At 44.5% G+C, this 27,961-nt stretch overlaps 1 protein-coding gene across 1 annotated transcript; it reads left to right on the top strand.

Moving 5' to 3' along the window:
• On the top strand, positions 1-27,453 carry Ehf (ETS homologous factor). The gene is made up of 9 exons (XM_036185438.1): positions 1-56; positions 8,137-8,236; positions 12,939-13,184; positions 15,842-15,904; positions 18,197-18,265; positions 18,380-18,448; positions 24,445-24,507; positions 25,679-25,874; positions 25,974-27,453. Exons 2-9 carry the CDS (start codon positions 8,140-8,142, stop codon positions 26,071-26,073), a joined length of 903 nt encoding a protein of 300 aa, XP_036041331.1. The 5' UTR covers positions 1-56; positions 8,137-8,139; the 3' UTR covers positions 26,074-27,453.
• The last annotated feature ends 508 nt before the right edge of the window (positions 27,454-27,961 follow it).

The following is a 27,961-nucleotide window of genomic DNA, read 5'->3' as shown; positions in this document are numbered from 1 at the left end:
CACTTCCCATCTGTGATAGGGATAAACTGTACCCTTGGGCCTGGGATCTAATTAAGGTAAAGCACCAATAATTATGGGCCAACTTATTTCTTAAATACTAAGTTGAAAATAATTCCATGGCATTATCAGGGGGGGGTGCAGTTATAGCATCTAGGTATGTATGCATGTGTATATATGTAGCTATTTATTGTGCATATATATTGTGAAGCAGTTCAGTGGTGTGGGAAATGCTGTGGCCACATATGGAATGGGACTGTGGGTGCAAATAAGTTGAGGGGAGCTCTAGACTCTTCTGAGTGTTATTGTTAGACTGACTTTGAATTTTTAGTTACTTCCAATCTTGCTGAGTCCCATGATCTTGAACAAGTTGCCGAACTGCTCTGAGCCTCAGTAGGCCACCTGTTAGATGATATAATGCCTCATGGAGTTGTGGTAAGCATTATCATCCATTGAGATAATGTTTACAAGGCTTTTAGCATGTATCTGGCACATTTAAAATATGCTCAAATTTTTGGTCACTATAATATAATAAAAATGATGAATTTTCCAGCATTTGGTCCTTGCTGGGAGTCCTACCACTGAGCAAAAGAAAGACCTGCTTCTAGTTGAGCAAGTCCACGATGGCCTTGTTTGTCTTTTCTAGGAAGTTCTCTGCGTGTTCTAGGAGAGAGGCCAGTGGAGCAGTGTTTGGTCTTGTCAGGAGTCTGGAGGCTGGGCAGAACTTCCTGTATGAAACAGGGCTTCATTACCCTGTCAGAATCCCAAAGCTGTTTCCTTCCTTTCTTTTTCTGTCCCTGTACCCCAAGTTTCAAAGCCCATCCTTGGAGCCATTGACTGTTCCTGTATTAAGGGATCCTACAGGGCAGAGAAGCCTATGGCCATGCTCTGTTACAGCCATGCTGCTCTCCTCATCGATTACTGCCCCAGCACAGTAGCCATGGGCTGTGGGCAATGCAAAGCCTGTGGTCACACAGAGCTTGGGAATGGATGCCCTTCCACTGGGCTTGGCAGCCTCAGGCACAATGTGGTTGGTAAGAGGAGGGAACTGGTGGGGTGGAGTGATGGTTTTCAGTCCCCCAGACAAGAATAGTGCCCATAGGGGAATAACAGGAATTCTGTGAACAGTCTAGCTGTTGACTACTCAGCTGTGGAGCAATAGTGTGTCCACTGGGCAGCTCCAGGTGCAAGACAGCACAGGAACCTGGAGAACAAGCTTAAGGCTTGGCTGTTCCAGCAGCTGGAATTGGAGAATTGTGCAGGTGATAGAGATCTGAGGCTTTGCTTGAAATGAATTTGGCTCTTAGTTTTCTCCTTGGAGGTCCAAAAATGATGAGGATGATGACTGATATTAATATTATCATTGAAAAAGTCAACTGATGTTTATAAAGTATTTATTAAGTGTATAAAACTATGTATTAATTGTCACTACATTTTTTTTTCACTCAAAAATCCTTTTTAGAATATCCTTATGTCACAAATGAGGAAATCGAGGCCTGGAGAAGTTATAGACTTGTATAAATTTGCCCTGGTGATAATCTGGCAAAGTCAGGCCTTCAGGTACATGTCCACCAGACACCATAGCCGATGGCTCTCAGACTCAGACACTCTTTGCTTCTGAGGAGTCTGTCCATACCCCAAGAATATCCCCCAAACCTGCTAATTTCCACCTTAAAGAGAGATTTATGGGTCAATCCTGTCTTAAGAGCTAATGAGGGTTGGACAGTGGCCATATGTATAATACTTGAGTCCTTTCTAAGCATTCTTATTTACTTTTGTCATAGGGGGAAAGTGAGGTTGTAAATAAGAGAGTACTGCCCCATGATCAACATGGCCACCAAAATCTCAATCCTTGTGGTATGTGCCATGATCCTTTGCATTTAAGAACTATCCTGGAGACCAGGCAAATTGAGCCAAGTTGGAATTTTCTGATACTATTGAACATGTTCTCCAAGCTCAGCTCTAGGGTGAGTCAGTCTCTGTGGCTAAGCCTTGCCTTTTCCCATGTGAAAATCCCCCACTGACTGCCCCAAAAATCTAAAATTTAAATTTTAGAGTCAGGTCAAGTGTTCCATTTTTTTCCTCTATGTATTTCTCCCAAGTGGTTCAGTCTGTGTATGGTGGCTGAGCTGTCCTCCTCTGGAAGAGAAGGGAGCCTTTAATGAAGGCCTAGAAGAAGAGTGCTTTCAGGGTATTATGGGAGCTCAGAAACAGCCTCTGTGAGTATTTTAGAGGGTTAACCACCCCTTAAGACGGCAATGGACACAGGGGTCAATCTCTCCTATAAGGATAGGACTATGATGACCCAATCCACCATAGCTCTTTCCCTCTGTAGAATTTAGTTCTGGGTTGGCCAATCTTTAGTGGCCCATGACAGCTCGTTACTTGTAGGAAATTTGTTGCTGATTGCTCAACTAGCATGAGGTGGTTATCTGGGTTTTGCTCTGTTGGGTACCATACCTGGCCCCTCTTCTTTAGATAAAGTACTGACTTTTGTCCCCTAAACTTTCATGCTTATGAACTTCTGCACACAGGGGTGTAATTTTGGATAAAGGGAAAAAAAATCTAGATTAGCAATAAGGACACAGAACCAAATACTTTTCTCTCTGATTATTCCTACCCATGAAGAAGGGATAAGAGACTGAACATTTAAAAAAATTCCCTGTATAATTTATATTTTATTTCACTCTTTGGGTATAAAATAAAATTTGCCTTGTTATAGTATAGTTTTCAATAGACCAAGTCATAATTCATATTTTATCTCCAGTTAAATGCAATCTAGGACCAGGATGTGCCTAGGGTACCTGGTACTTCTCCTTAACCACTGATTATCAATGGCTTTGTGTGCCAGGCATAGTTTGGTAGGCTCACCAGTCCCTTTTGTGTTTAATCTTCAGCGAGCTCATGCAGCCAGGACAGATATGATCTGCTTCTCAGGAGAGGAGAGAGCAATTTAGAAAGGCCAAGGTCAGGCCCGGTGCGGTGGTACACGCCTTTAATCCCAGCACTCAGGAGGCAGAGCTAGGTGGATCTCTGTGAGTTCGAGGCCAGCCTGGTCTACAGAGTGAGATCCAGGACAGGCACCAAAATTACACAGAGAAACCTTGTCTTGAAAAACCAAAGGACAAAAAAAAAAAAAAAAAAAAGAAAAGAAAAGAAAAAGCCAAGGTCCAGCCCAAGTTTGCTATACCAGTGAGAGCAGAACCCTAGCTGTCGCCTCCACAGGCTTTAGTTTGAACCATAGTTCTCTACCAGGAGTGACTTTGCTCCAGGGGACAAATAGGGATAGATGGCTATAACTCTATCTATCTATCTATCTATCTATCTATCTATCTATCTACCTATCTATCTATCTATCGCTGTTGGCATGTGAGATCTAGTGGGTAGAAGCGGGGGGTGCTGCTGGATTCGCTACCTGTGTGTGACAACTTCCACACCAAAGAATTTCCCAGCTTTAGCTGCATTCTCATGTTTCTTAGAGCAGGATTGATAGTGGCCAGGATATGGTCCATTGACAGATGAGTGGGCAAAGAAAATGAGGTACATATATGCAATAGACTAATCTTCAGCCATGAAATGAGTGAAATCTTGTTATTTGTGACAATGGGGATGGAACTAGCAGGCATCATGGTGAATGATAAACCAAATATAGAAAGACAAACACCGCATGCTTACTCCTATTCCTTGGTGGCAGGTTCAATGATTATCTCATAGAAGAAGAGAGAACAGTGGACATTAGAGGCTGGAAAGGTGGGGAGAAAGGGGGGTACAGAAAAAAGTTAATAGGTAGCAAAAATGCAATTAGAGGAAGAAGAATTAGTTCTAGTATTTTCAGAGCGATAGTGTAATCACAGTCTACAATCATTCAACATATATTTCAAAACAACTGGGAGAGAAGTATTCTAAATGCAAGCAAATGACATGTTGGAAAGGAGGAAATACTAATTATATATTATATACACGTATGAATTGCCATACTGCATCCTCCAAAACATGCATAAGTATTAGGCCTTAATTAGAAATTTCAAGAAAGAATTACCTAGCCCCCAATTTTGGTTGTGGAGATGCTAAAAAAAATGCTGTGATTAGCCATTGTCTGGCATGATGAAGATCTGGTCCTTTGTACCTCCACCCCACCCCCGATAGTATCATCAGTATCCCTTAAGCTGAGGATGGAGAAAAGCGAGTCCTTTCTCCAGCTTGCTTCTTACACATAGCATAGAACACCTCTCTCAGCCTCTGATGTATAGACCCAGTCCCAGCAGAGGTGAAATGTCTTATAGCAATACCTTGACTTCTGCTGTTTAAAGAAAAGAAAGAAAAGGTTAGTTTTAAATGGGGGTGTATGCACACCACACACTGGACTGGACACTTCTGAAACCACTGCATTATCCTTTAGAATAGCTCCTTTTTATGCTTAGTAAAATCAGAGTAACTCACTTCTCATCCCTGTCATCCCAGGCTTGGAATGAGGAACAGATTCAAAGTCACAGAGCTAGGAAATGGGGCATGGGACCAAACTGGGGTCCCATAGACTCTAGCCAGGCTGGACTTACTACTTGTTTTTAAGGAAAACCATGCTGAAGGATAAGTAGGGAGCTGAAAACAAGTCCTAAATATTTCTTGCTCCTCCTTTTAATTAAAAGGGTAGCTCTTTATACCCCATAAAGCAAACAGCATACAACATGGAAAGTCTATATTAGTATATGGGGGTGTGGGTACGTTGGTCATAATAGGGCTTTTTTATAGTTCTCAAGGCACATTTATTATCCATTATCTCATTTGATCTCTTCAACCGTCCTGAGAGTCTGTTGGAGGACAAATGTCTACATTTTATATTTGAAAAGCTGGGCCTGGAAGGGAGTAGGCTTGTCCAAAGGCCTTGGCCAGCCAGTCCACCCAAGGTGCCTCCTTCATCTCCCTGTGGCTGCTGTCAGGGTCCAGGACCGTCTCTACTTACAATCGTTGGGAGCTCCCATGAACTCTGACTCACTAGGGGTTAAGCCACATAAACTCTTTTATGAGTGGTAACCATTTAATAGGCCCTATAAAAAGGGCCCCTCACCACACTGCCTGCTTTCCCCTGAAAAGGGGGTGCTGGCAGGGAGGAGGGCTTGGGAGAGGGTACAGAGTGGGAGGTGATAAAGCAGCTGAGACCTTGACGTCCTAAAGGCTTCTCTGTGAGTTGGGAATAGTTATGGAAGTTTCCAGGAGGTTGTGTTGAGAAATGATGTCTGCCCCAAGGAAAGGAGCCCAATGAGAACTGGCCTGAGACACTTTCCAAATTCGTTTTTAAATGTCCTTATCCTTTTTATTATTAAATGTTGTTGTTTTCGATTTTTGTTTGTTTGTTTTATGTGTATGAGTCTTCTGCATGTAGGTATGTGCACCTTGTGTGTACCTGGTGCCTGAAGAAGTGAGGACATCAGATTCCCTGGAACTGGAGTTGGGGGTGGTTACCATCTACCATGTGGGTGCTGGGAACTGAACCCAAGTCCTTGGCAAAAGCAACAAGTATTCTCCTCGACGGAGCCACCTCTTTAAGCCCCAGCTCTTATTATGACCTTCTAAGACCTTGACATAGATAGCGTCAGGTGATTCTTCTTGTTTAATGATACACCCATTTTGCAGTTGGAGAAAGTGAGACTCAGGAAGTTTTGAGCCAGACAGATACAGAACTTAGCATCATCTACAGTGAGCAGAGGAACTAGAGTTTCAGTTCCCTTCTCAACTCAGAAGAGTGGGACCAACCCCATACCACCTGCCCCATTCCACCTGCCCCATACCACCTGCCCCATTCCACCTCCCTTCTATCAGGAAGTGGAGAACAAAGCCCTAAGCTGGCTAAAAGGGAGGCTCCTGCTGGATACAGCAGGTCTTGTCCCCACCAACATCTCCACTTTGAAACGGCCCTGCAGGCAAGTCCTTGGGAAGGTGGTGGGAGGCCTACCTCTCTCTGCCTGTTCTTTGAGTCTGCAGGGCTGCTCCCCGCAGCAGGGCTGGGCTCTGAGCTTCAGCCCTCTTGGGGTTAAACAGTAACCTTTCCACTGCTTGTGGGTGAGCAAATGCTGCCAAGGAAGAAACCCAGCCTTGAGCAAACATGAGCCAGGGCTGGGCCCTGTCCCTCCCCGGCCGCCAAGTCCCCCGATGGATGACTTAGCTGAGGTGGATTGTTCGGAAAAGCCCGATGGGAAAATGTCTCCATGACTGTGTGAAAGGAAGGTTTGACCTGGTGAGAACAAAAAGAAACCTTTCTTGAAGGGGGCTTAAGAATCAGTTTTACCTTTTCAGATTGAGAAATGGCGGCCTGGGGTTGTTTTGAGTCCAATTTATCCACAGAAGTAGTCGCTTTCCCTCAGTGGTTTCATTTAATTGTTAAACTTTGTGCTAAGTTCTGCAAGTATAGAAATGTGTTTGCCCCGTAACCTATGTCCGGGCTAGATGTGATCATCTGTATTTTCACACGGGGGTGGGGGTGGGGTGGTGGGGGGGGGGTGGTGGGTACGACTGAGGGTGAAGAGATGTCGAGTCATCCCTGTGAGCTAGCATTCGCTATAGCTAGCAAGTGGGAGAGCTTGCAGGAACCCCAGTTCTTCTGGCTTCGAAGCTCTCATATAGGTACCGGGATGGAGGCTCAAGCTCTCCTGGGTGCCCTCCCAAGCCTCCCTTCACTAACTGAATTGTCTGTCATTTCGACTCTGCCTGTCTTTCTTCACTTTCCTCTCATGCTAGGTGTGAGCCTGCATGCTCACCAAGCAACAGTGATGATGAAGTCAACAATTACAAGTCATGTGTAGCCCAGCTTAACCCCAGGCCCTGCTCCTAGAGATGGTTCCTAGCTCTTCATCGGGGCAATAAATATTTGCTGAATACATGAATGCATGGATGTGTTATATGCTTTCTCAAGGCTATTTATCTTTTCTCTGAGGTTCTACATAGAACCAACCAGAGGAGCTGAAACTCAGTTAAGGGTGTGTGTGTGTGTGTGTGTGTGTGTGTGTGTGTGTGTGTGTGTTTACTCTGAGGGGACCATTCCAATATGTTGACATGGGTGACACCTGAGGATGCAAAATTTTCTCCAAATAGGACAAAAAAAAAAAAAAAAAAAAAAAAAAAAAAAGCCATGATTTGTGGCTATCCACACCTCCACATTTTATAAAGAACAGGGGCATCACTTCTCGGCCTTTTGGCTAAGATCAAATGTGAACGAGAGACTTTTACAGAAAGTCTTTTTACGGAAAAAAGCCTGCCTTCCCTTTCATGATTCCACACGCTCCAAGGCTCCAATCCGTAGTGTGTAGGGTGTCCGGTTTGGGGGTAGGCACATCATCAGTGCCTCTGAGATGTAGCGGTTTTGTATCGCTCCAACGTTCCAGATGGGCTATGAATGAAAACTTCTCCCGGGACCCACAATCGAGAACTGAGGAAGTCACTTTGAGGATGGCTTCAAAACCTGTTGAATTTTCCAGGTCACTATCAGAAGAAAAGCTACCCAGAACTTTTTAGCAAAACATAAAATCTTAGTTTTCTGTACCAGAAAGATTACGTGTCTGTCACAGAAATCAAAGGATTCCTATCTTAGCCCAAAGCTGAAAGGCTTAAAAAAAAAACTCCACTAAGATCTGATGGAGGGCCTCAGACAACCATTCATCTCAAGGAGGACTGTGCATGGAGGAAGCCTTCCTGTGTCCTCAAGTGTGGGGGGCACTTACGTGGGGACTCATGATGTTGTCTCACACAGGGGCTGGGGCTGAGATTTCACTGATCAAAATTCCACTTCAAATAAAATCTCTCTGGTATTTTCACTTTTGTGAAGCACTTGGATGCTGGCCAGGCTTACCCTGCTAGCAGGTATTCCATTTTCTTCCCGGCCTCGTTTCTGATCAGAGATTATTCATTTATGAATGGGTGGCTATAAAAACTTGCCTCATGCATATGAAAATTGAACCTGGAAAGTTTTAATCGCCATGAGTTTTGCTTTTACTGAAAGGGCTGTGGCAATGGGTGGAAGGACATGCTCCTCCCTCCCCTTCTTACTTGTTGTCTTTCCTTTTCTTCTTAAATGAACTCCATGATCGGTACTCTCCAGTGCTATTTGTATAAGAGGCTCTGATTGAGTGATTATTTGATTCCTTGCAGATCATGATTCTGGAAGGAAGTGGTGTAATGAATCTCAACCCAGCCAACAACCTCCTCCACCAGCAGCCAGCCTGGACAGACAGCTACCCCGCATGCAATGGTAAGGGCCCTGTGGCTGTTGGTGGCACTGCCCATGCCCCCTCCTCTCCTGGTCTGACTGCTTTTCCAACTTGCTGCCTGGTTGTATTCAGTGATGACATGGAGGCTAGGGACACATTCTCTCTCTCTCTCTCTCTCTCTCTCTCTCTCTCTCTCTCTCTTCCCTCCCTCCCTCCCTCTCCCTCCCTCTCCCTCCCTTTCTCCTTTCTTCCCTCCTTCTCTGCTGGAAATTGAACTCAGTGTTTTGCTAATCACAGACTATACCACTGATCCACACTTTCTTATATGAGGAAACTTTTAACGCTGTTTACTCTGTAGGCCTCCAGGGCTCTCTGCCAAAGCCCATTTGAGATAGACTACCACCAAAATGCAAAGATTCGGGTTGGAAATAGAAGTGGTAGATGAGATGTCCCACGGGAAAGGAGATGTCTTGTTGAAGTTTTCAATAGTGTTTCATTGGGATATCAAGATAGGATCATGGAGGTGAGTGTGTACAGGAGTACACACATTCATTTAACACACACACACACACACACACACACACACGTTAAAGAAAAAAGGATTATAATATTTTAAACTTTCTAACTTATTTACCATCACTTCTCAGTTTAAGGAAGAGAGATTTGTCGGGGAACCGGGTGCTGTCTTCCAGTGCTTTACTCTGGAACATACAGACTCAAAAGTGGGGGACCTCATGACAAGCCTTGTATGTAATGTTTGGTGATCCAGTCTGTGGCTCCCAGTGAAAGCTGATACAGGGGCTCTGGGCTTCACTGTGAAGTCGGCATTCAGCACAGCCAGGCTGCTAAGTGTCCAACAGTGCTGGCTTAGGGACTCAGTGCACCCCCACCTGTTGCTAATTACCACCCCTCCCCCATGCTGCTGCTCTTGTTTACCTTGACACACAGATGTATCCTGTGTGTCTGAGAAGCAGGAGTGAGGGTATGGTCGGGTGACATTCTCTGCTGAGTGGCAGGTCCACGTGGCACTCTTCTTTTCATTTGGAATCCCAGCCAAGCATGGCAGGAAGCTTGAACAGGTGGCCTTCCTGGTTTAGGTCATTTGTCTCCTAAAACAGCTGCCCTTTCTGGACAGTTACATATTCCGTGGCAGGCCTCGAACTTGCTGTGGGGGCCTAGAGAAAGATAATCTTCCGAAGAGAGCAGAAAGTCTTGGCATGCCCCAGGCGCCATCTCTCCTGTTTGATTTGGAGAAAACTGGTGCAGTGGACTTATCAGGGAGTAGAATTCAGATGTCACTTTTATTTCTTTAGCTGTGGGGGTGTCAAGAAGACTCTGATCTTTATCAAGACCAAAGGGAGGGGGAGGTCAGCTGCATGGCAGAGAGCAGAACCCACTGGGTTTTCAGTTTTCCTGACTCTGATGATTCTCCACCTGAGAATTCCTCTCCCAGTCAACTTCAGGCAAGTTTCCGGCTCTCGTCTCCCAGCTTTAAACAGGGTATCAGAAGCTGCCTGTAACTAGGTTTCCATTGAGTGCCCAGAGGAGAGGGTCTCAGGCCCGCCACCGAGCTCATGAGAGTTGTTCTTTTGTTGGCAAACCCACAGCTCACTTGTTATTTTAGAACTAGAGATCATCATCAACAACGAAAACCTAGTTCTCATCCTTCAACAATGTCATGCATGTAATATTATTACAATGATAATAAAAATAGTAATAAGGATGCAGAAACCTCCATCATAAGCTTTGTATTAGGGGAGAATTTCTGTAGTCCTCAAGTTTTGGACTACTCTGCTTCCCCTGGTGCTGTCCCCTGTAGGAGGGGCTGGGATGCATTTGTTCTGCTGTAAGGTGGGAGCAAAGATGCTCACCCTGTGAGCAGCAGGTAGCAATGGCAGGCACCCTGATGTCCTGATTGATCTTGCCTTCTTGCTCTTATTGCTTTTGAGGTCTGGAAGCAAAGGCTGGATATGGAAGGGGGAGAAAAAGTGAGGTGACCTTCACCCCTTCCTCCCCGCCAGCTGATAGGATAGAGGGCTAGCCCCAGGACGTTATGAGAATAGAGTCCCGAATCCCTGTCACTCCACAGCCCAGCAGCAGCAGCATGGCAAAGCTTGCAAGGAATGCAGAAATTCAAGCCTTAGCCCATACCTCCTGGGCTGGGATCTGCATTTGGGCAGCAATCCCTGGGGACTGCAGTTGCACTGAACTTTTAAGTACGCAGCCAGCATGATTTTGAAGGGACAGTTGGGGTATTTTTCTTGCAAATAAATTTTCCTCATTAAATGCTATCCCTGATCATGGCTTGACTGTGGCTTCTAGAAATTGGAATAGCTGTGACCTCTCACAGGAGACCCACATACGATGGGATCCTCTAACATTACTTTGTGACAGGAAAACTAATGCACTATGCAAGGCTCTGTCCCTCTCTAAAGATACAGAAGCAGTTAACAATTGGCGGGTAGGCTGGAGAAGACTCCTTTGGAGGGACAGCTGTTTAGAGCCACCTGAAAGAACCTCTCACCTATGCTCCTATAAGTAACACCAAATTAAACTCAACAGCTCACCGAGCTAGCCTTTGGTATTGATTCTTGGGTCTGTTGTTGGGGTCCTATCTTGGGTGAGCAGACACTAGTTTACATCTTCCCAGGAAAAGCCATGCAGCGATGGTCCAGATCTTGAGTTTGTGTCAAGTTCAGTTACATTTGCCCAGCTTGGGCTTGCTGGGGTACAAGGTGTCTGCCTCTTGGCTTTGCTGCTTACCTTTCTTGGAAGAAGGCTCCTCATCTTTACCTGTGTTTTCAGAAGACCTTGAGGTACCTCAGCCTTGAAACATAGCCCTAGAGGCTGGTACTCCCTCCTGGAGTGCACATGCTCTTGGGCTAATTCTGTGAAGTTCTCTTAAGCAAGCACAAGGCAGTCATGTACGTAAACCATTAACATGTAACATGTTTAGCAACTTACCCACTAGAATGTACTTTACATCTTCATCCAAATTACCTCATAGTACAACTATCTTCCTGCATTAGTCGAGAATTCAGCTGGAATCAAATCATATTGACTAGGTAATGAGCTCCTACTATGGCTCCAAAGGAGTTTTTATGGATACATGAAGATGAATAAGACAGAAGAAGGTCCTTGACCTTGAACATACAGTTTGCAAAGAACAATAAGCCAGAACTTAGAGGCCTATAAAGATAAGCAGAATGTAAGAGGTGCCATTGAGAGAAATCCTGAGCATGATTCCTGGAAGTTCAGTTCTCAAAGAAGTTGGGGAAACTGTGACTCTGAATTCAGAAGGAGGAGAGCCAAACAGCAGCAAAGGGTGAGGGAGAAAGGGGCCTGGGACCACACAGAAAAAACGCAGAGGACCCTAGCCGCTTCAAAAGCAGTTGGCAGAGTGCTTCAGGGCCTGGCGCAGCAGCAGCTTTCTATTTTACTTCAGTGTGCAGTAGGAAGCTTTTGATGGGAGCTGAGTGGAGAAGGGGTGTTGGAGCAGTTATCACCAGTCAGGGGCGAGGAGATGTGTCACTTCAGGGAAGAGTAAAGCCGGCAGAGAAAGGGAAACTTAATTTAAGGCCTCATTTTTGGTTGAAATTGGTCTGTGTTTGATGAGTCTCAGCTTTTGTCTCTGAATCTTGGTCTCTATCTTTCTGTGTGTGTAAAAGAAAAGAATTATGGTTAGCCCTCTGCATCCCAGTGTTCCACACCTACAGACTCAACCAACTCCTAATTTAAAAAAAAAAATGCCTCTTAGGCTAGAGAGATGGGCCCATGGCTAAAGCGTTTGCTAGGCAAGCATAAGGATCTGAGTTCAGACCTGCCCCCCTCCACCCCAGTACATTTGTGAGAGGTAGGCAGGTGTGGTGGATTGCATCTGTAACTCCACTGGAGTTACAGTGGAAAGGCAAAGACAGGTGGATCCCTGGATCTCTCTGGCTAACCAGTCTAGCCAAATCGGTGAGCTCCTGGTTCAGTGAAGAGTCCTTGTTTCCAAAAATGAATGGAGAGCAATACTAAACCCCAGACATTGGCTCCTAGTCTTCATGCACCCACTCAACACACATGTGCATGCACTTGCATATACATAAACATGTACACACACACACACACACACACACACACACACACACACACACACATACAGAATCCATCTGTACTGAGCAAATACAAAACTTTTTCTTGTCATCATTTTCCAAACAACCTAGCACTAACTATTTACATAGCATTTACATTGTTGTGGGGATTGTAGTTAATCTAGAAATAATTAAAAATAAAGAGAAAATGTGTAGGTTATATGCAAATATGACATTATGAAAGGGATTTTGGTTTTCATGAGGTGTTCTGGCAAGGTGGACATATTTGCATATGTACTGTCAGCTGGAAAATAGATGAAACTACAGCCAGCCTCACTTTGGTACTTCTTTGTGAGTGGGGTGGGAGTGAACTCAGAGCACTTCAGGTATCACATATTATCTAGTTTTCAGAGATGGACATTCACGTTAGGAAGAACATGATGATGCCCTGCCACTACTGCGTAACCCCCCCAATCCCCCTCTGCCCCCCTGTGAGCCAGGAGCCTGCTATCCATAGCACATTCTGTACTCAGCTCCATGGTGATGCTCACAGGATGGGGACTGTGGTTATGGTCCCCATTATATTATCTACAGCCATGCCTCTTGTGTCTGAGACTGCCCAGGAATAAGCAGGGGCCGCTCACAGGGCCATGTCCTATTTTTGCAGTTTCCAGTGGTTTTTTTGGAGGCCAGTGGCATGAAATCCACCCTCAGTACTGGACCAAATATCAAGTGTGGGAATGGCTGCAGCACCTCCTGGACACCAACCAGCTGGATGCCAGCTGCATCCCTTTCCAGGAGTTTGACATCAGTGGAGAACACCTGTGCAGCATGACTCTGCAGGAGTTCACGAGGGCAGCAGGCTCTGCTGGGCAGCTGCTCTACAGCAACTTGCAGCATCTGAAGTGGAATGGTGAGTGGTGCTGGGAAGTACAGGGGCTCCACAGCTGTCTGAGGGCTCCACAGCTGGCCAGGTTCCCTGTCAGATGTGACACTGTGACTACCGTTTCCCAGGACAGGAAGGTAGCAGAGAGTGGAAAGGATAGTGCAAATTCTAGGGTATGATGTGTCTAATCCATTAGAAACATTGATGAAATCTTGTGGCTGCCTTAATTTCCAGGGAGACAGAACTGGCCAAATATCCACAGAATACTTGTCATAGTAAGACAGGATTTTTTCCTTCACATAAAAAAAAATATCCTATGTTTTTTATTTTGATTATTTATTGGAGTGTTTTGCCTGTGTGTGTATGTATCTGTACCACATGCATGCCTGGTGCCCATGGAGAGGTCAGAAGAGGGTGCTGAATCCTGTGTAACTGGAGTTATGGATGGTTATGAGCCACCACGTGGATGCTGGTGACTGAACCTGGCTCCTCTGCAAGAGTAGTGAGTGCCCTTAGGTGCAGAGCCATCTCTCCAGCCCTCCTTTACATTTTTTAAACAGTCTAGTAACTGAATTATTAGTCATTAATTTGCTTGTTAAAGATCATCAATATTTTTTTTAAAAAAAAAACTTATTGACCCAGTATTTTTTAAATTTTAATTTAAAAAATTTTGGTCTGGTTATCTTGAGATTAGGTTAAACTATGTGGTTGTATAGCTGGCCATGAACTCTCTATGTCACTCAGGTTGACCTTGAATTCAAAATCCTCTTTACTTAGCCATCCATGTTCTAGGATTACAGGAATGCACCAGTACACCCAACCAGACCCAAGTTCTTAAAATGGGAGTCCAGTGTATTTAAGAAGGCAAGCAAAACTCGACCCATGTATCTGGCATGGAGAAGGCTAACCCTACCCCTTTTCATTTTCTTAAAAGTATGTAACTAGGGCTGGGAAGGTGGCTCAGCATGCACTGCTCTTGCAGAGGGCCTGTGTTGGTTCCTAGCACCCACATCAGGTGCTTACAATTCCCTGTAACCCCTGTTTCAGGGGATCCAACACCTATGCCAATCCATGCTACACCTGTACTCATGTGCACATACCTACACACAGAGGCACACACATGAGGACATAAACAATTAAAAATAATAAAAAAATAAATATTTAAAAATAGATCTATAATTAAAATACTTCTGAAAACAGAATGAATGGCCTGAAAACATATGGGCTATTTCTACAGTGATTTCTGGAATAGTTCTAAAACCTCAAGTTTCTCCCCTCAGGTCCATGGTGAGAGTTTACAAATGAGAGAGAGAGAGAGAGAGAGAGAGTGTGTGTGTGTGTGTGTGTGTGTGTGTGTGTGTGTGTGAGAGAGAGAGAGAGAGAGAGAGAGAGAGAGAGAGAGAGAGAGAACTGACCCATTAAAAAGTGCATTTATATCACAGCAAAGCCTGTGTTTGCCAAGTAAGTAGGGCTCAGTAAATGTGAGCTCCAGAGCCATGTGGATAGCTGCCATCAGCAGGGGGTGTGGCAATGATGCTGGCAGCCATGGTATCATTTTGGATGTCCTCATCTGGCATCCTGGCATTCCCTTCTTTCCACTCACCTCATGGCGGTGGTTACTCATTTTTTTTTTCTTACTAGAATCAAACAAAACAAGGCTCTATTATTTAATAACCCTCAGAAATCTTTACAAAGAGCAGACTTATAGTTGAAGAATTAAAAGTACCACCTCTTATTATGCCCACTCCTGTAAAGCTTTGCTCTGACTGATGCCTAAGGCAGGGAGGCTTGGGAGGTGTGGTAACCTTTGACCTTCCATGAATTGTTTGGTCTTACTGTTCTTGCCTCAAAGTGCCAAATGGTAGGAGTTTCCACTGTGGGCTTGTTGTTTCAATTTCTATACATATTCTATTAGTTTACATTTGTTATGAATATGTTTATACTGTGAATTGATATATCAAATAAACTTATGGTAAAATATGTACCCATTTTAAAGATGGGAAAACTGAAGGTCAGAATTAGGAACTACTGATAATCTCTGCAGGGAGGAAAATCGCTGTATACTCATTCATATGTGTGCTTTTATACATTAAAGTTAAGAGGAGGCTATATGGCATGCACTACATCTGTGAATGCTGAAGGCATAGGTAAAGGAAAGAAAGCTCATGGTATTTTATCCAGATGTGACTCATAGATGAATCTAGTAAAGGTGGGGTTGATAGAGTTTAAGATCAAAGTCTTAAGTGCTAGTGAAGTTAAAATGTCTTTCTGGGCATTTTCACTTTTATTTCATATGATATCTTAGTGTGAGAGAGTATCATAGAAACCATGTGAGTAACTCTAGGCAGTTTAGTCCCCTGAATTTACACAGGAGGAGACGGAGACTAGAGTAGCAAATGTTTTGCAGCAACTAGTATTGGAGAAGGTAACCTTCTGGTTTATGTCATTCCTTACTTCTAACACCAATTAATCCCACTTGTACAGATGCCTTGGACTACCAGTTCTCTGGGGCCAGAGATAGTCCCAGGCTTGGGTATGCCGAGGCTGGCTAGGGAGACTCCCACCGGCCAACTAGGGAAGACATCAGGATAGCAGATGCTCTTCAAGGGAGCCTTATGTTCTTATTGAAGTGTCAGGTTTTGACTCGGTCTGGGCTCCCTGACTTTTCCATCTGTCCTTCACAGGCCAGTGCAGCAGTGACCTTTTCCAGTCCACACACAATGTCATTGTCAAGACTGAACAAACAGGTGCGTGGGGAGAGGCAGAAGGAGCCAAATTGGCCAGGCCAAGCCCTGGGGAGAAAAAGAGGAGGGAGAACAGAAGACCATGAGAGAAAAGCTGGCAGGGAATCCATGGAGGTCACTCCCCTGCCTCCAAGGCCTACCCTGCCATAAGCCTCTTCCTTGCTCTTGGGACCAATGACCACCAATTATGTCTAATGTGCAGATGGGTGGTAAGCCATCCTTCACCAGTCACAGCACCATCCAGATCCAAGGCCAGCTACTGGGTAAATACAGACCATAAGGTGGGCTTTCTTCTCAGGAAGAGTGAGGCTGGGTTCAGAAAAGCAAGGGGAAAGGAAGAAGTATTTGTTCTCCACCTTCCACCAGAGTAAGCTTCACAAGGAGGGAGCCACCATCTTGATGCTGCAGGGAGCATAGTCTCTGGACCCTACTGAGCATCCACAGGGATGTTGAAGGTGGCTGTAGAGCACAATCCTCATGAGGATATTTTTACTTGAAAGATCCTATCCTGAGATCTGAACAAAGTCTGTGGTTTCATAATGTCTACATTCATTTTTGTTCTCTTTTCTCTGTCCCCCAAACTTCATGGGCACAAAAAACTATACAGGTGCCACTGGTCCTGAGTCACTCCATGTCCACATCAGGTAGATTATAGGCCAGAGATCTCCCAGAGGGTTGCGTGCTAGTCACCAAGGACAGAATTTGACCTGGGGGTGGTTTTTGAGTCACTTGGCACCAAAATTAGCCCATGCAGTTATTTAATATTTTATAAGGGCCCTGGTCTACCATTAATAAAGAAAAAAAAAAAAAACCAGCTGCCAAACATGTTAATTAAGCTTTCCTAGACCTGTCCTGTAGCTTGGATGGTCCATGTTTCATAGACCTGCCCCAGCTCTATAGGCAGATCAGGATTTGGCTTACAGAATGGCCTTAGCCTTACCTATAGCCCCACTGCAAGGGCCAGGGTGATATTGGAGAGGCTCCAAAGAAGATGATAATCCTCCTTGACCATCCGGACATTCTTGTGTTGCTGGTTCAGAAAAGCTGAGCTCAAGGGTGGAGAAGGTCCACCCTAGGAAGAGGGGAGAGGAGGCTCACAGAGGGGCCACCCCCAAACCTCTTTGGAGATTGTTTTTAGAGACAACAACAGATGTACAAGGTGACCCAACAAGGACAAAGGGTGTAACCCCAAGAGACTGGGCTTAGGGTGTCCAAACACGTAGCTGTGAGTTCAAATACCAGCTAAATCCTCATGTTGTAAACAGAAGGATTTAACCAGTGAGTCAGGCTTTATACCATTTATGCTATAAAAACAAAACAGAGCTCAGCCAGTGGCTTGCCATCCTGGCCTTCACATGTAGAACCTGGGTATGAGTGAAGCCAATGTAGCCCAGATTTGGGGACCAAGAGCTCAATGCCAAGAACAAAGTGAGAGCATCAAGCTCTTGGCCAGCCTGCAGAGAGAATTCTTGTGTTGGAAGCTGGCCTGGATCTGGTGATCATGTGGGAATTGGGCTTACTTGGGGGCAGGTGGAAGGGAGTTTCCTTCTAATCCGCAGTCTGAAGAGTGTGTCTCACTCTAACTAACTCTTGAGACATAGCATACACGATAAGAAACGGGGGGAAGGGAGCCATTTCTGCTTCTCCCATAGATGCAAAAGGCCCACTCATAAAAAAACTTTTTGGGTGATTTGATAACATTTTCCCCCTTCTCCTGAGTTTTGAGAATCTTATATCACCTCTTAAGCTACTTGGAGAAAAATTAGACAACAGTGGCTGTCACTCATTTTAAGGGTTAACTACCCTTTGAATTTCAACAGTGAAGAAATTGTGAGGAAGCTGGCCATTTTTTTTTTCCCTGAAAGAAACACCATCAGTTCCCTACCACCACCAGAAAGAAGAATGCTCTTTAACCCCTTATTATACATTTATTCATCCCCAACAAAGCTTTCCCTCCACTCCAGAGTAAAATTATCTTGGCAATTATGTGGTAGGAGTGAGGTCAAGCAAGGCTGGAGCATTTTTAGAAGAAGGGAGTGTTGGTCTAGGGTAAGATTGTGTAGCTTGAAAATGTAATGAGTATATATAACAAGGTTAGAAGCATTGCAAAGCAATGCATATGATGCTAGGAGAAAGATGGGCTGACATGATTAGACTGTAGCACCGAGCTGAAGTAGAGCCTTACTCCTCCTGGCCGCCTCTTCCTTCCCTCTCGCCTCTTGGATGAGCAGACACTTAGATTGGGAATTCTTCAACCCAGAGATAACAATTGCTGACCTTCTCCATTCCTTGCAGATCCTTCCATTATGAACACATGGAAAGAAGAAAACTATCTCTATGACCCCAGCTATGGTAGCACAGTAGGTAACTAACTCCCTGACTCTGAAGGCCCTTTTGCATGCTTGCTCTGCTCCAGTGTTGTGTTGTCAGGAGGGTCTCTCAATGTCCTTTCTCTCCTTTTTTTTTTGTTCCCTGCAGATCTGTTGGACAGTAAAACTTTCTGCCGGGCTCAGATCTCCATGACAACCTCCAGTCACCTTCCAGTTGGTAAGTTGTCCAGACATGGACTGGGTTTGCCTCTTGGCTGTGTTTACTAATTATCAATAAAACTTACCACCACCCTACATTTCTACCTGGCTGGAGTCTTTCTCATTAAAAAGCTAGGGAATGAACTGAATTGCCATCTGAATGAGTAGCTGTGCTTCCCAGCCAGTCTGTATACACCAAAGATTGTCAGCTCACACCCATCTAGAAGTATTCTTTTGTGCCAGCCAGTCTGTGTAACTAGTCACTCTCTTGAGACAATGAAAGTTCCTTGCATTTTCCTCTTTTTTTTTTTTTTTTTAATACAAACTTGCTTTGGAGATAAACTTGGTAAAAGTATTTGTATTTATTGGAGAGAAGATGAGATTTCATTTTCAGTTGCATCCCAAACATACATTTTGAAAGATGTTTGGCCTTAGAGAACAATGAACTCTAAACACCTGTGGACCGGAGGGCATGGTCTGCAGTTAGAGTGATTTGGAAGTTTGGACAGCAGCCCTGCACTCACATCCCCACTCCCCAAAGCCCCCCTCCCCTGAGCCCAGCCTGTTTTGAAGCCTAACCTTGATGGCTCATCAGCACTCTGCAATCAGAGCGTCTGTCCTGTGTCAGTGATGTTCTCATCAGTTGCATTGGTCATGGTTCAATACAACTTGGAACTATCCGCAATGCTTTGTCAAAGGTTATAGCAATGTTAGCACATTGGAGGCTAGGTCTGGGAAGGGGCTTTCAAACAACAGATACATTTATATGTGTCCTATAGGAATTAGCTAGACAAAAGATTTTTTTGTTGTTCCTTGACCTGGTTATTTCTGGGCCTCTTTGGGTCTGTGAAGCTGAGACATCATTTACTTGAGAAGTGTTCTTCAGGAACTGACCTTGGGGTCAGTGACAAAATTGGAAATGAACAAGGTCTGTGTGAATGACAGCATGGGCTTGAACAATAACACCCCCTCTTCTTTTGCTTTGGTTGAATGTATGGTTGTGTGAACTGAACTATTGAGAGCTTTTAGTTTGAAGTTTTGTTTCTGTCAAGCCCCTTGAGTGAGGGGGCTGGGAGACAGTTTAAGCACTTTTGGAATTGTAGTTGAGATCTGAAGGCAGCCCTGCCCCCCAAGCCTTTAGTGTGTGTCCCTTGAAGTGATTTGTGACGTGATCAGGAAGCAAAGCCAATGTCAGAAAAGAGGTAGTGTATCTGCCACTATGGAAGATCATGATGTCCATCTGAGTAATTTTCCGTGGCAATTCTTGCCACCTAGAGAAGACTCCCAGCTTCAGTGCTGAATAAAGCACCCAAGTCACCTACTAGTTTCCACTCCATCTTCCTGTGGCATCACCTGCTGTGACTTTCCTGTTGGGTTTTTAATGCGGCAAAAGATTTCAACTAAGGATAAAATTGAACCAACTGCTTCTCACAAACTCCCAGGAAGTCACAGCCCTGTTAACTCACATCCCTGTCGGTCTGCCTTGCACTTTTTGTGCCTTAGATCTTCTAGCATCTCAGAACAGCAGGGGGTCAAGGCAGCAGCTTATACCTGCATGTTCTAACAACAGGAAGCTGCTGTCTCCTGCATCCACCTATTTGTGGTGGTTTTAGATGACCCTTCCTTAAAATGAGCTGTAGGAATCTGTCCCCCTTACCTGTACCCCTATCTCCAGTCTCCTGTTCTCCATTGTCATCCTGATGTTGGAATAGCTAGAAAATGAGGTGAGTAATTCAATCCTTCTATCTTAAAAACAAAAAAAATAAAACAAAACAACAACTTAGTGTCTATAGTTGGTGAATTCTTTGGATTTTAGGTCTGGTAGGGCAGTAATTGCAACCGTGTATGAGTCAGTTCCTTCCAGAATAGTTTAGTCTCTACTGAATGGGGCCAGAATGCCCCCAAAGACCTTTGCCATCTGTCCTGGTCTTGCTATTTCAAGCTCCTTTAAAATAGGGTGCAGTTAAACATCTATCTATGTTTTTATGCAAGTTCAGGCTGAGCTAAGGAGAGGCTCTGTGTCAACTGATGGTCTCCTCGATAGTGCAGGTGGGGAAGCCGGCTTTGTTTTGATTTTTTTTCGTCTGCCCATTCCATAAAATGGCTGCCACCAGTGTTCTGATCTGCTTGATAGTCCCGAAGCCAGTCCTGCCAACTCAGGCTTGATGTGTTTATCTACTGACTTGTTGAGCCTCAAGCTAGGGTGGCACAGTCTATTAGAACACTAAGATTTGTATATCCCGTAAAGAAATGGCTCACAGCTGACTCATATGCAAATACATCTAATCTCTGCTTTTTTTGCGAAGCAGCTAGGCTGAAAAGCATAGTCTCCCACTTAGACTGGAAACTCAGGGCTTGGGACTGCTTCTGCCTGGACCCCATAGATACCTTGACCCCAAGTGTCTGAGAGAGAAACAAGAGAAAGCCAGGCTGGACAACCTCTGTAGAGCTAGCCATTATTTTATAAAAACGAATCACTTGACCATATGGCCCACTTCAAAGGTCTGGCTTTTGTTTTGTGGCAGTGGGGAGTACAAGGAGGCAGGAGAGAGGCAGTTGTATTAAATGAGCTCATAGATCAAAAGGCTTTAGAGTTAAGGCTGGTAGGGTTTTTGCAGCTTCCTCTGCATGTTGGCAGGAGAAGAATTTCTGGAAGAAACATCCATCTTTTTGTCATGGATTACTTATTATTCTCCCATGTGAGGATGGGAACATCTGGACTCGTGTGTGTGTGTGTGTGTGTGTGTGTGTGTGTGTGTGTGTGTGTGCGCATGTGTGTGTTTATGGTCTAGCTTGATGAAAAGGCTGACATCTCAAAGAGAATTAATTCAGTCTTTTAATCTAGAGTCTATGAACCCCCTAAGTGAGCCAGGGATTCCCAAAATGACTGACGAAATTTCATTAGTGTGACACACTTGCTTTTTCTAGTGGAGAATATTTAGGTGTTCATCCAATTCTCAAAGACACCATAACCCCAAAGTGATGGATTCTGTGTCAGATTGGAGCCCCCATGTACTGAGTAAGGCCAGTGTGCCAAGAAACTCTTGTGTTTTCTGAAGCCATCCCTGGCTCTGAAATCATGGCCCTGTTCCCTCCTGGATCTCATTGGAAAATGAGCTTTGCTTGTGGCCTACTGGGTAAATGCCATTCTTTGTCTCCAGAACAACGTGGCCCTGTCAGGGTGATGTATCACTGGGAAACCGGGGTGGGTGCCAGACCTGTCTCAATGTCATCATGTCCTGGTGGGGTGTTGCAACCTTGGCCTGTGAACTGCAGGGGGCTGAGAGAGGTGTCCTTTCCAGTTCTGTGTATTGGTCCTTTTGGATTTCAGAGAAAGCCACATAAGGCCAGGCCCTGCTGGCACCAATGCCAGGAGAGCAATTCTTACTCAGAATGAGGAGTTTCTCTTTTATTTAATCCCTCTTCTCATCTCAGTGACTTTTGGAAAAACTGCTAGGAATGTGGAGGCATAAGAAGCTCAGGGATAGATGTATGTATGTATGTATGTATGTATGTATGGATGGATGGATGGATGGATGGATGAATGGATGGATGGATGGATGGGTGGATGGATGCATGGATGGATGGATGGCTACATAGGTGGACCCACACACTGGGAAGTATAGAACCAGTACATAGGAATTGTGTGTGTGTGTGTGTGTGTGTGTGTGTGTGTGTGTGTGTGTGTGTGTGTGTGAAGACACTGTGGAAGTGGATTGGCTCTTGGAAGGACATTTGAGAAGTGTGTTATGTGACCCAAGAGCTTCCCCCTTAGGAAAGTGTTATGGGCAAAGCTTCTGGAATCCAACTATTGATATTTACAGCCTGGCTCTACTATCAGGCTCTTTCTTGGATCCTCCATAGAAGCAGACCCAGCCTTACAGGGTTTTAGTATGAATTATATAATAGTACCTACTTCATATCATTATTTTATGAATGACATAAGATAAGCCATAGAAAATGTTTAGTATTGTGTCTGGTACATGCCAAGAACTCAATAAATAGGAGTTATTTTTCTTAACTATTTTATTTTATCTTACCATTTTACTTTTGGTGGTGCTGGGGATCAAGCCTAGGGCCTTCCTTGTACAAGTGCTCTTACCCTGAGCCATGTCCCCAGCCTGTTTAGTCACTTTAACTTTTGTGGCTCATAAACTCTTGTTTGAATAGTGGCCTGCTCTGTCAGATGCTTGCCTGGACCCCCTCCCTGTGCACACAGTGTTGATGAATCCAGAATGCTCTCAAAGGCCTTAACAGAGATCCTTATGTTAGGAAGTTCTACTATAACGTCACAGGAAGAGACACATCTTGCTTAATTTCTTTAAAGGATTGACTTGTGTTTAGGGACTATTTTGTGTCAAAACTGGCTAGCTATTGATTATGGGCCTTGGGATGAGATCACCAATGGCCCACACAATACCTGAGGCACCCTTGGAAATATACAAACACAGACACACACAGACCTAGCCACAGACACAGGCACAGATAGAGGCAGACAGACACACACACCTGGGGGAAGGCCACTAAGTTGTTAGTTTTCCTTTCCTTTAACAGTTTTTTTTTTAAAATGATGTATTTATTTTAATTTATGCACATGAGTGTTTTGCCTGCACATATATATGTGTCCCATGGGCGTGCCTGGTGACTGTGGCAATCAGAAGAGGACACCAGATCCCCTGGCACTAGAGTTACAGATAGTTGTGAACCATGTAGGTGCTGGGAATCATTTCAAATCCTCTGCAAGAGCAACAAGTGCTTTCAACTGCTGAACCATCTCTTTGGTCCCTCTTCATCTTTTAAAAAATTAATCTATAATAATAATACATTTATGAGCCATGCTGTGACAGTTTGGTACTTGCATATAATATGTGATAATCAAATCAAACTTGGTAGCTAGCTAGCATCCCCTCCTCTTCAATGTTCATCATCTCAGTGCTGGAGCCTTGGGACTTCTTTGTTCTAGTTCTTTGTAAATCATGTAATAAATCAGCAGGCATTATGTGTTCATCCTACTGCCTGGTAGACAATTGACCTTGTTCCTGCAGGGGAACTGCTCTTGTGGCATGTCATCTAGTTTCCCGCTGTTCCTCTCATCCCCTCTTCATCCCTAGCCTTCATCATTCAGCTTGTTGTTTTGCTGGGATTAAACTTTTCAACCTGTCATATATACCTGAGAACATCAGTGTTTTAGGTGTGTGTGTGTGTGTGTGTGTGTGTGTGTGTGTGTGTGTGTGTGTATTTTAGGAGAATTGTCACTTCATAGATCTGCCCCTGTCTTCTCTATGGAGACAGTGAAAGGGTTACCATAAAGAGTCATTTGTTAAACTAATCTGTGTTTCCATAGTCCACTGTGGCCCTCTGTGCTGGGCTCAGGCCACTCAATGGCCCCTTTGTCAAGGTGATTAAAATGTAACTTTGCATGCCAAAAAATGGCACTCCTCTAGCTTAAACGTTATCCTCCTTTGTTATGAGTATTTACATTTTTGTATTATGTTATAAAAACATCCTTTGGATGACCTAAATCTTTCCATGGTTTACCATCTCTCTCAGAATGAAGCAGAACAGAGTCCTTTCAAAAATTTCTGTAAGGCATTAATGATCTCTGCCCATCTCTCTGCCCCTTGTCCACATCCACACTGGCTTCTTTCTGTACTGTGTAAGCACTGAATGCACAGTGACCTGAGGCCCTTTGCGCTTGCTGTCTTCACTTATGGAAAGTTTGTCCCTGGATTCTCTGAGTGGCCACCTCCCCCACATCCCATGGGTTCCTGTGTCACATAATTCTTCCGTGACTCTGTTGTATTAAGTTGCCAGCAAGTCCCACTTCTCTACTTGGACTGCCATTTCTACCCTGCATTGTTTTTCTCCATGGCATGCATTGTCTGTTTTATGACTGCCACATAGCCAGACAGTACTGACATGCAGTGGGTGGTCAGTGAACATTGACGAAGTGTGTGATGAGAACGATACTTACATGAGGTGTGTGAACTGAGGTGCTCTCACTTTTCTCCTTAGCCGAGTCACCTGATATGAAAAAGGAACAAGACCACCCTGTAAAGTCCCACACCAAAAAGCACAGTAAGTTGCCTGGCACTATTCCCTCTGTCTCCATTCCTTTGCTTCTGTAGGTGGCTTGTTTTCTGGCAAAGGGACTCCTTATGTGACTGTTTCTGAAAGTGGGACCTCCTGGGGATCTCTTCCTCATCTTAATTTCTCTAAAACTAGGACACTAAGTGGATAAGAACTTGTGGGCAGAAGCTTAGAGACTTCCCTTTGTCTAGGAGAAAACAGGGTAGGGCAAGGAACGAGATGGAGAAGAGCGTCTGAGATGCACCACTCTTTCTTTGGGGGAGGTCTTGTCCCAAGCAATGACTGCTTATTCTGAAGACTCAACTCTGCTCTCTGGGAGTTGGATTTCCCCAGGGATAAAACCTTATGAACAGCCAGGCGGTAGTGGCACATGCCTTTAATCCCAGCACTTGGGAGGAGGAGACGGGTGGTATCTGAGTTCAGTTCGAGGCCAGCCTGGTCTACAAAGTAAGTTCCAGAACCGTGTCTCAAAAAAACAAAACAAAACAAAACAAAAAACCTTATGAACATATATGACTATCAGAGACATAGGCTAGAGGGGGCACAGAGAACTGTCAAGATTGTACAATCAAGAAATGACAGAGACTTGGGGTGTCTTTACTCTGTTCCACCAGCTTATCCCATAAAGGTAAACTCATACTGTCCCCCAAGTCCCATGGGGAAAGGGCTCTGACATGCATCTGCTGGAAGTAAAATCAAATTCTAGGAGCTGCCTAGCTTTTAAGTTGGTTCTCTTGATCCCTGTTTGATAATTCCCTCTACCCAACATGCTCTTGGTGTTAAGACTCTACTGCTCTGCTGACGTCATGGCTGAAGCACAGCTGTAGGATTGGAGTAACCAAGGGAGGTATTAGATAAATGGCTGAGGATCGATGTGGGAAATGAAGCCCAGTCTATTTGTGAACAATAATTAGGAGAGACTCAGCCTGGATTACATGGTTAACACCAATTCTTTAGTCCTGGCTTTGCCAGTGGTTGGTTATGCCACATTGGTTAAACCACTGAAATTTCCCATGCCTTGACTATACTAGTTGTTCATTCTAAAATGACTATTTCGTGATTCTGTATCTCAAAGGAGAAGCTGTAACCCCACATTCTCTCTCCCTCCTGCTCTCTGATTTGAGCTATTAATAAGTCATCGTGTCTTGCTTTTCATCAGACCCAAGAGGGACTCACTTATGGGAGTTCATTCGAGACATTCTCCTGAGCCCAGACAAGAACCCAGGCCTGATCAAATGGGAAGACCGTTCAGAAGGCATCTTCAGGTTCCTGAAGTCAGAGGCTGTGGCTCAGCTGTGGGGGAAAAAGAAAAACAATAGTAGTATGACCTATGAGAAGCTTAGCCGGGCCATGAGGTGAGAAACTTCATGTTCTTCCAATGGCAAGGCCACAGAGCAGGCACTCTCTGCGGTAGTGTTGAGACTGAGCGGCCCTTACTCATCTCCTTCTTACAGATATTACTACAAACGGGAAATCCTGGAGCGTGTGGACGGACGACGACTGGTCTATAAATTTGGGAAGAATGCTCGCGGGTGGAGAGAAGGTGAGAACTGAGGCTGCCGACCCTTGGGACACAAACCAAAGACACACAGCAAATGGGTTATGCTCAATGAAGAACTGGACGTAAATATTTCAAAGACTGCTTTTCAGTGATATTTATGTACTATGAAGGGACAAAAAAAAATCTACTTCTGATGGGAAGAATGAACACTACAGTTGATGAAAAAATTATTTTGTTACTTTGAAGTATGTCCTATGTGGGGAGCAAACGTACACAGTTTTCTGTGAACTATCAAGCTGTATGTGGTTGTGCTGCGCTATTGCCTCTGTTGTGATGTTTTGTTTTGCTTTTCCTACCCTGAGAACAACAGGGCCTGTAGCCTTGCGCTTCTTGTCAAGAGGAAGGGAAAAGAGATAATGAGAGGGCATTAAATATTTTCATAGACAAAATTATTTAGAGAAAAGGCAATGTGTTCTCTGCACATAAGCATCCATGTGACCTCCTCAAGAGAAATGGGATTCATTGGTAGGACAAAGTTCAGGGTCTCAGATTGATGGCATCAACCCAAAGGATGCTGGGAAATTTGACTTGACTTAGGAGACAGGGAATAGAGATGACAATTTCCATAATACAGAGTGGCCTGTAATCACCACGTGATTACATGACTGGGAATGTTTAATAAATGAGAATGATAGTGGGGAAGGACTTACCCTCATTCATGGATGATTCTCCTGTACCCCCTTACACTTGGATGGTTAAAAACGTCATTTGCTTCATGTGGCCACTTCTAGCTATGTAGAATTCAGCCCAACTATTGAAAAAAAGGTGGGAAAAGGAGGTGGTGGTATGGGGATGGCTGATGAGCATGCTCTTGTATCTGTAGTTTAAAGGTTCTCCCTGGGTACAGTTGACATTTGAGGTTGGTTCATTCTTTGTGGCGAGGGTTGTACTGTGTATTGTAGAATGTGTAGCAATATCTATGACCTCCACCAGTACTTTGTACCTGTAACAATCCGAAGTGCTCCTAGAAGTTGTCAAATGTCTCTAGGAGGACGAAAATATCTTTGAGTAAGAACATCAATTGAACCAGTCAATATAAAGGTAGTCATTCAGTCTCAGAACAAAGAGATTTGTAGAATCTTTTAAGTCCCTAGAGTAAAGAAAAAGTAAGACCTTGAAGTCAATGTATTTTTAGTTTTTTTTTTTTTAATATTAGGGACAACAGGATGTAGTAGATGGAAGACATTCTCTTCAGGCTGCCACATGACAGCCAAAATAAGATAAACGCAGTGACACAGTGGGACATGCAGGAGGAATGTTTGCACTGGGAATGCAGAGAGAAGCTTCTATTGCTAGAGGATCTACTGAGGAAAGATCCGTGGGTGTTCCTCTTTGTGTGTGTGTGTGAGTGTGTGTATGTGTGTGTGTGCCTGTGTGCTTATGCGTGTGTGTGGGGTGGTGCCATGTTCCTCTGTGTGTGAGTGTGTGTATGTCTGTGTGTGTGTGTGTGCCTGTGTGCTTATGTGTGTGTGTGTGTGGGGGGGTGGTGCCATGTTCCTCTGTGTGAGTGTGTGTGTGTGTGTGCCTTGTGCTTATGTGTGTGTGTGTGTGTGTGTGCCATGTTCCTTTGTGTGTCTGTGTGTGAGTGTGTGTGCACATGCATGCCTGTGTGCTTATGTGTGTGGGGGTGGGGGTGCTGTGTGCCTCTCTGCATGGGTATGTGTGTATGTGTGCTTAAGAACCTGTGTGTGTGTGTGCATGTGTGTGTGTGTGTGTGTGTGTGTGTGTGTGTGTGTGTGTGTGTGTGTGATGTGATGGTATTAGGGGCATTTGACAGTCTTCTCTCTGCTGTTCTTTGCATGGCTTTCCCTGACTTTGGTCTAGGGTGGCGAGGTCTTTCTCAGGGGTTCCCTTTCCTCAAGCCTGTGAGTTTCTCTGATT

This window comes from Onychomys torridus, chromosome 4 (genome assembly GCF_903995425.1).
Source record: "Onychomys torridus chromosome 4, mOncTor1.1, whole genome shotgun sequence".
NCBI classification, from domain to species: domain Eukaryota; kingdom Metazoa; phylum Chordata; class Mammalia; order Rodentia; family Cricetidae; genus Onychomys; species Onychomys torridus.
The sequence above is the reverse complement of the archived record's forward strand: the minus strand, read 5'-3'. Positions and strand labels throughout refer to the sequence as shown.

Coding starts and splice junctions, on each gene's coding strand:
- Ehf (XM_036185438.1), top strand. CDS start 8,140: ATGATTCTGGAAGGAAGTGGTGTAATGAATCTCAACCCAGCCAACAAC. Junction 8,237..12,938: donor CAGCTACCCCGCATGCAATG/GTAAGGGCCCTG, acceptor CTATTTTTGCAG/TTTCCAGTGGTTTTTTTGGA. Junction 15,905..18,196: donor TGTCAAGACTGAACAAACAG/GTGCGTGGGGAG, acceptor CATTCCTTGCAG/ATCCTTCCATTATGAACACA.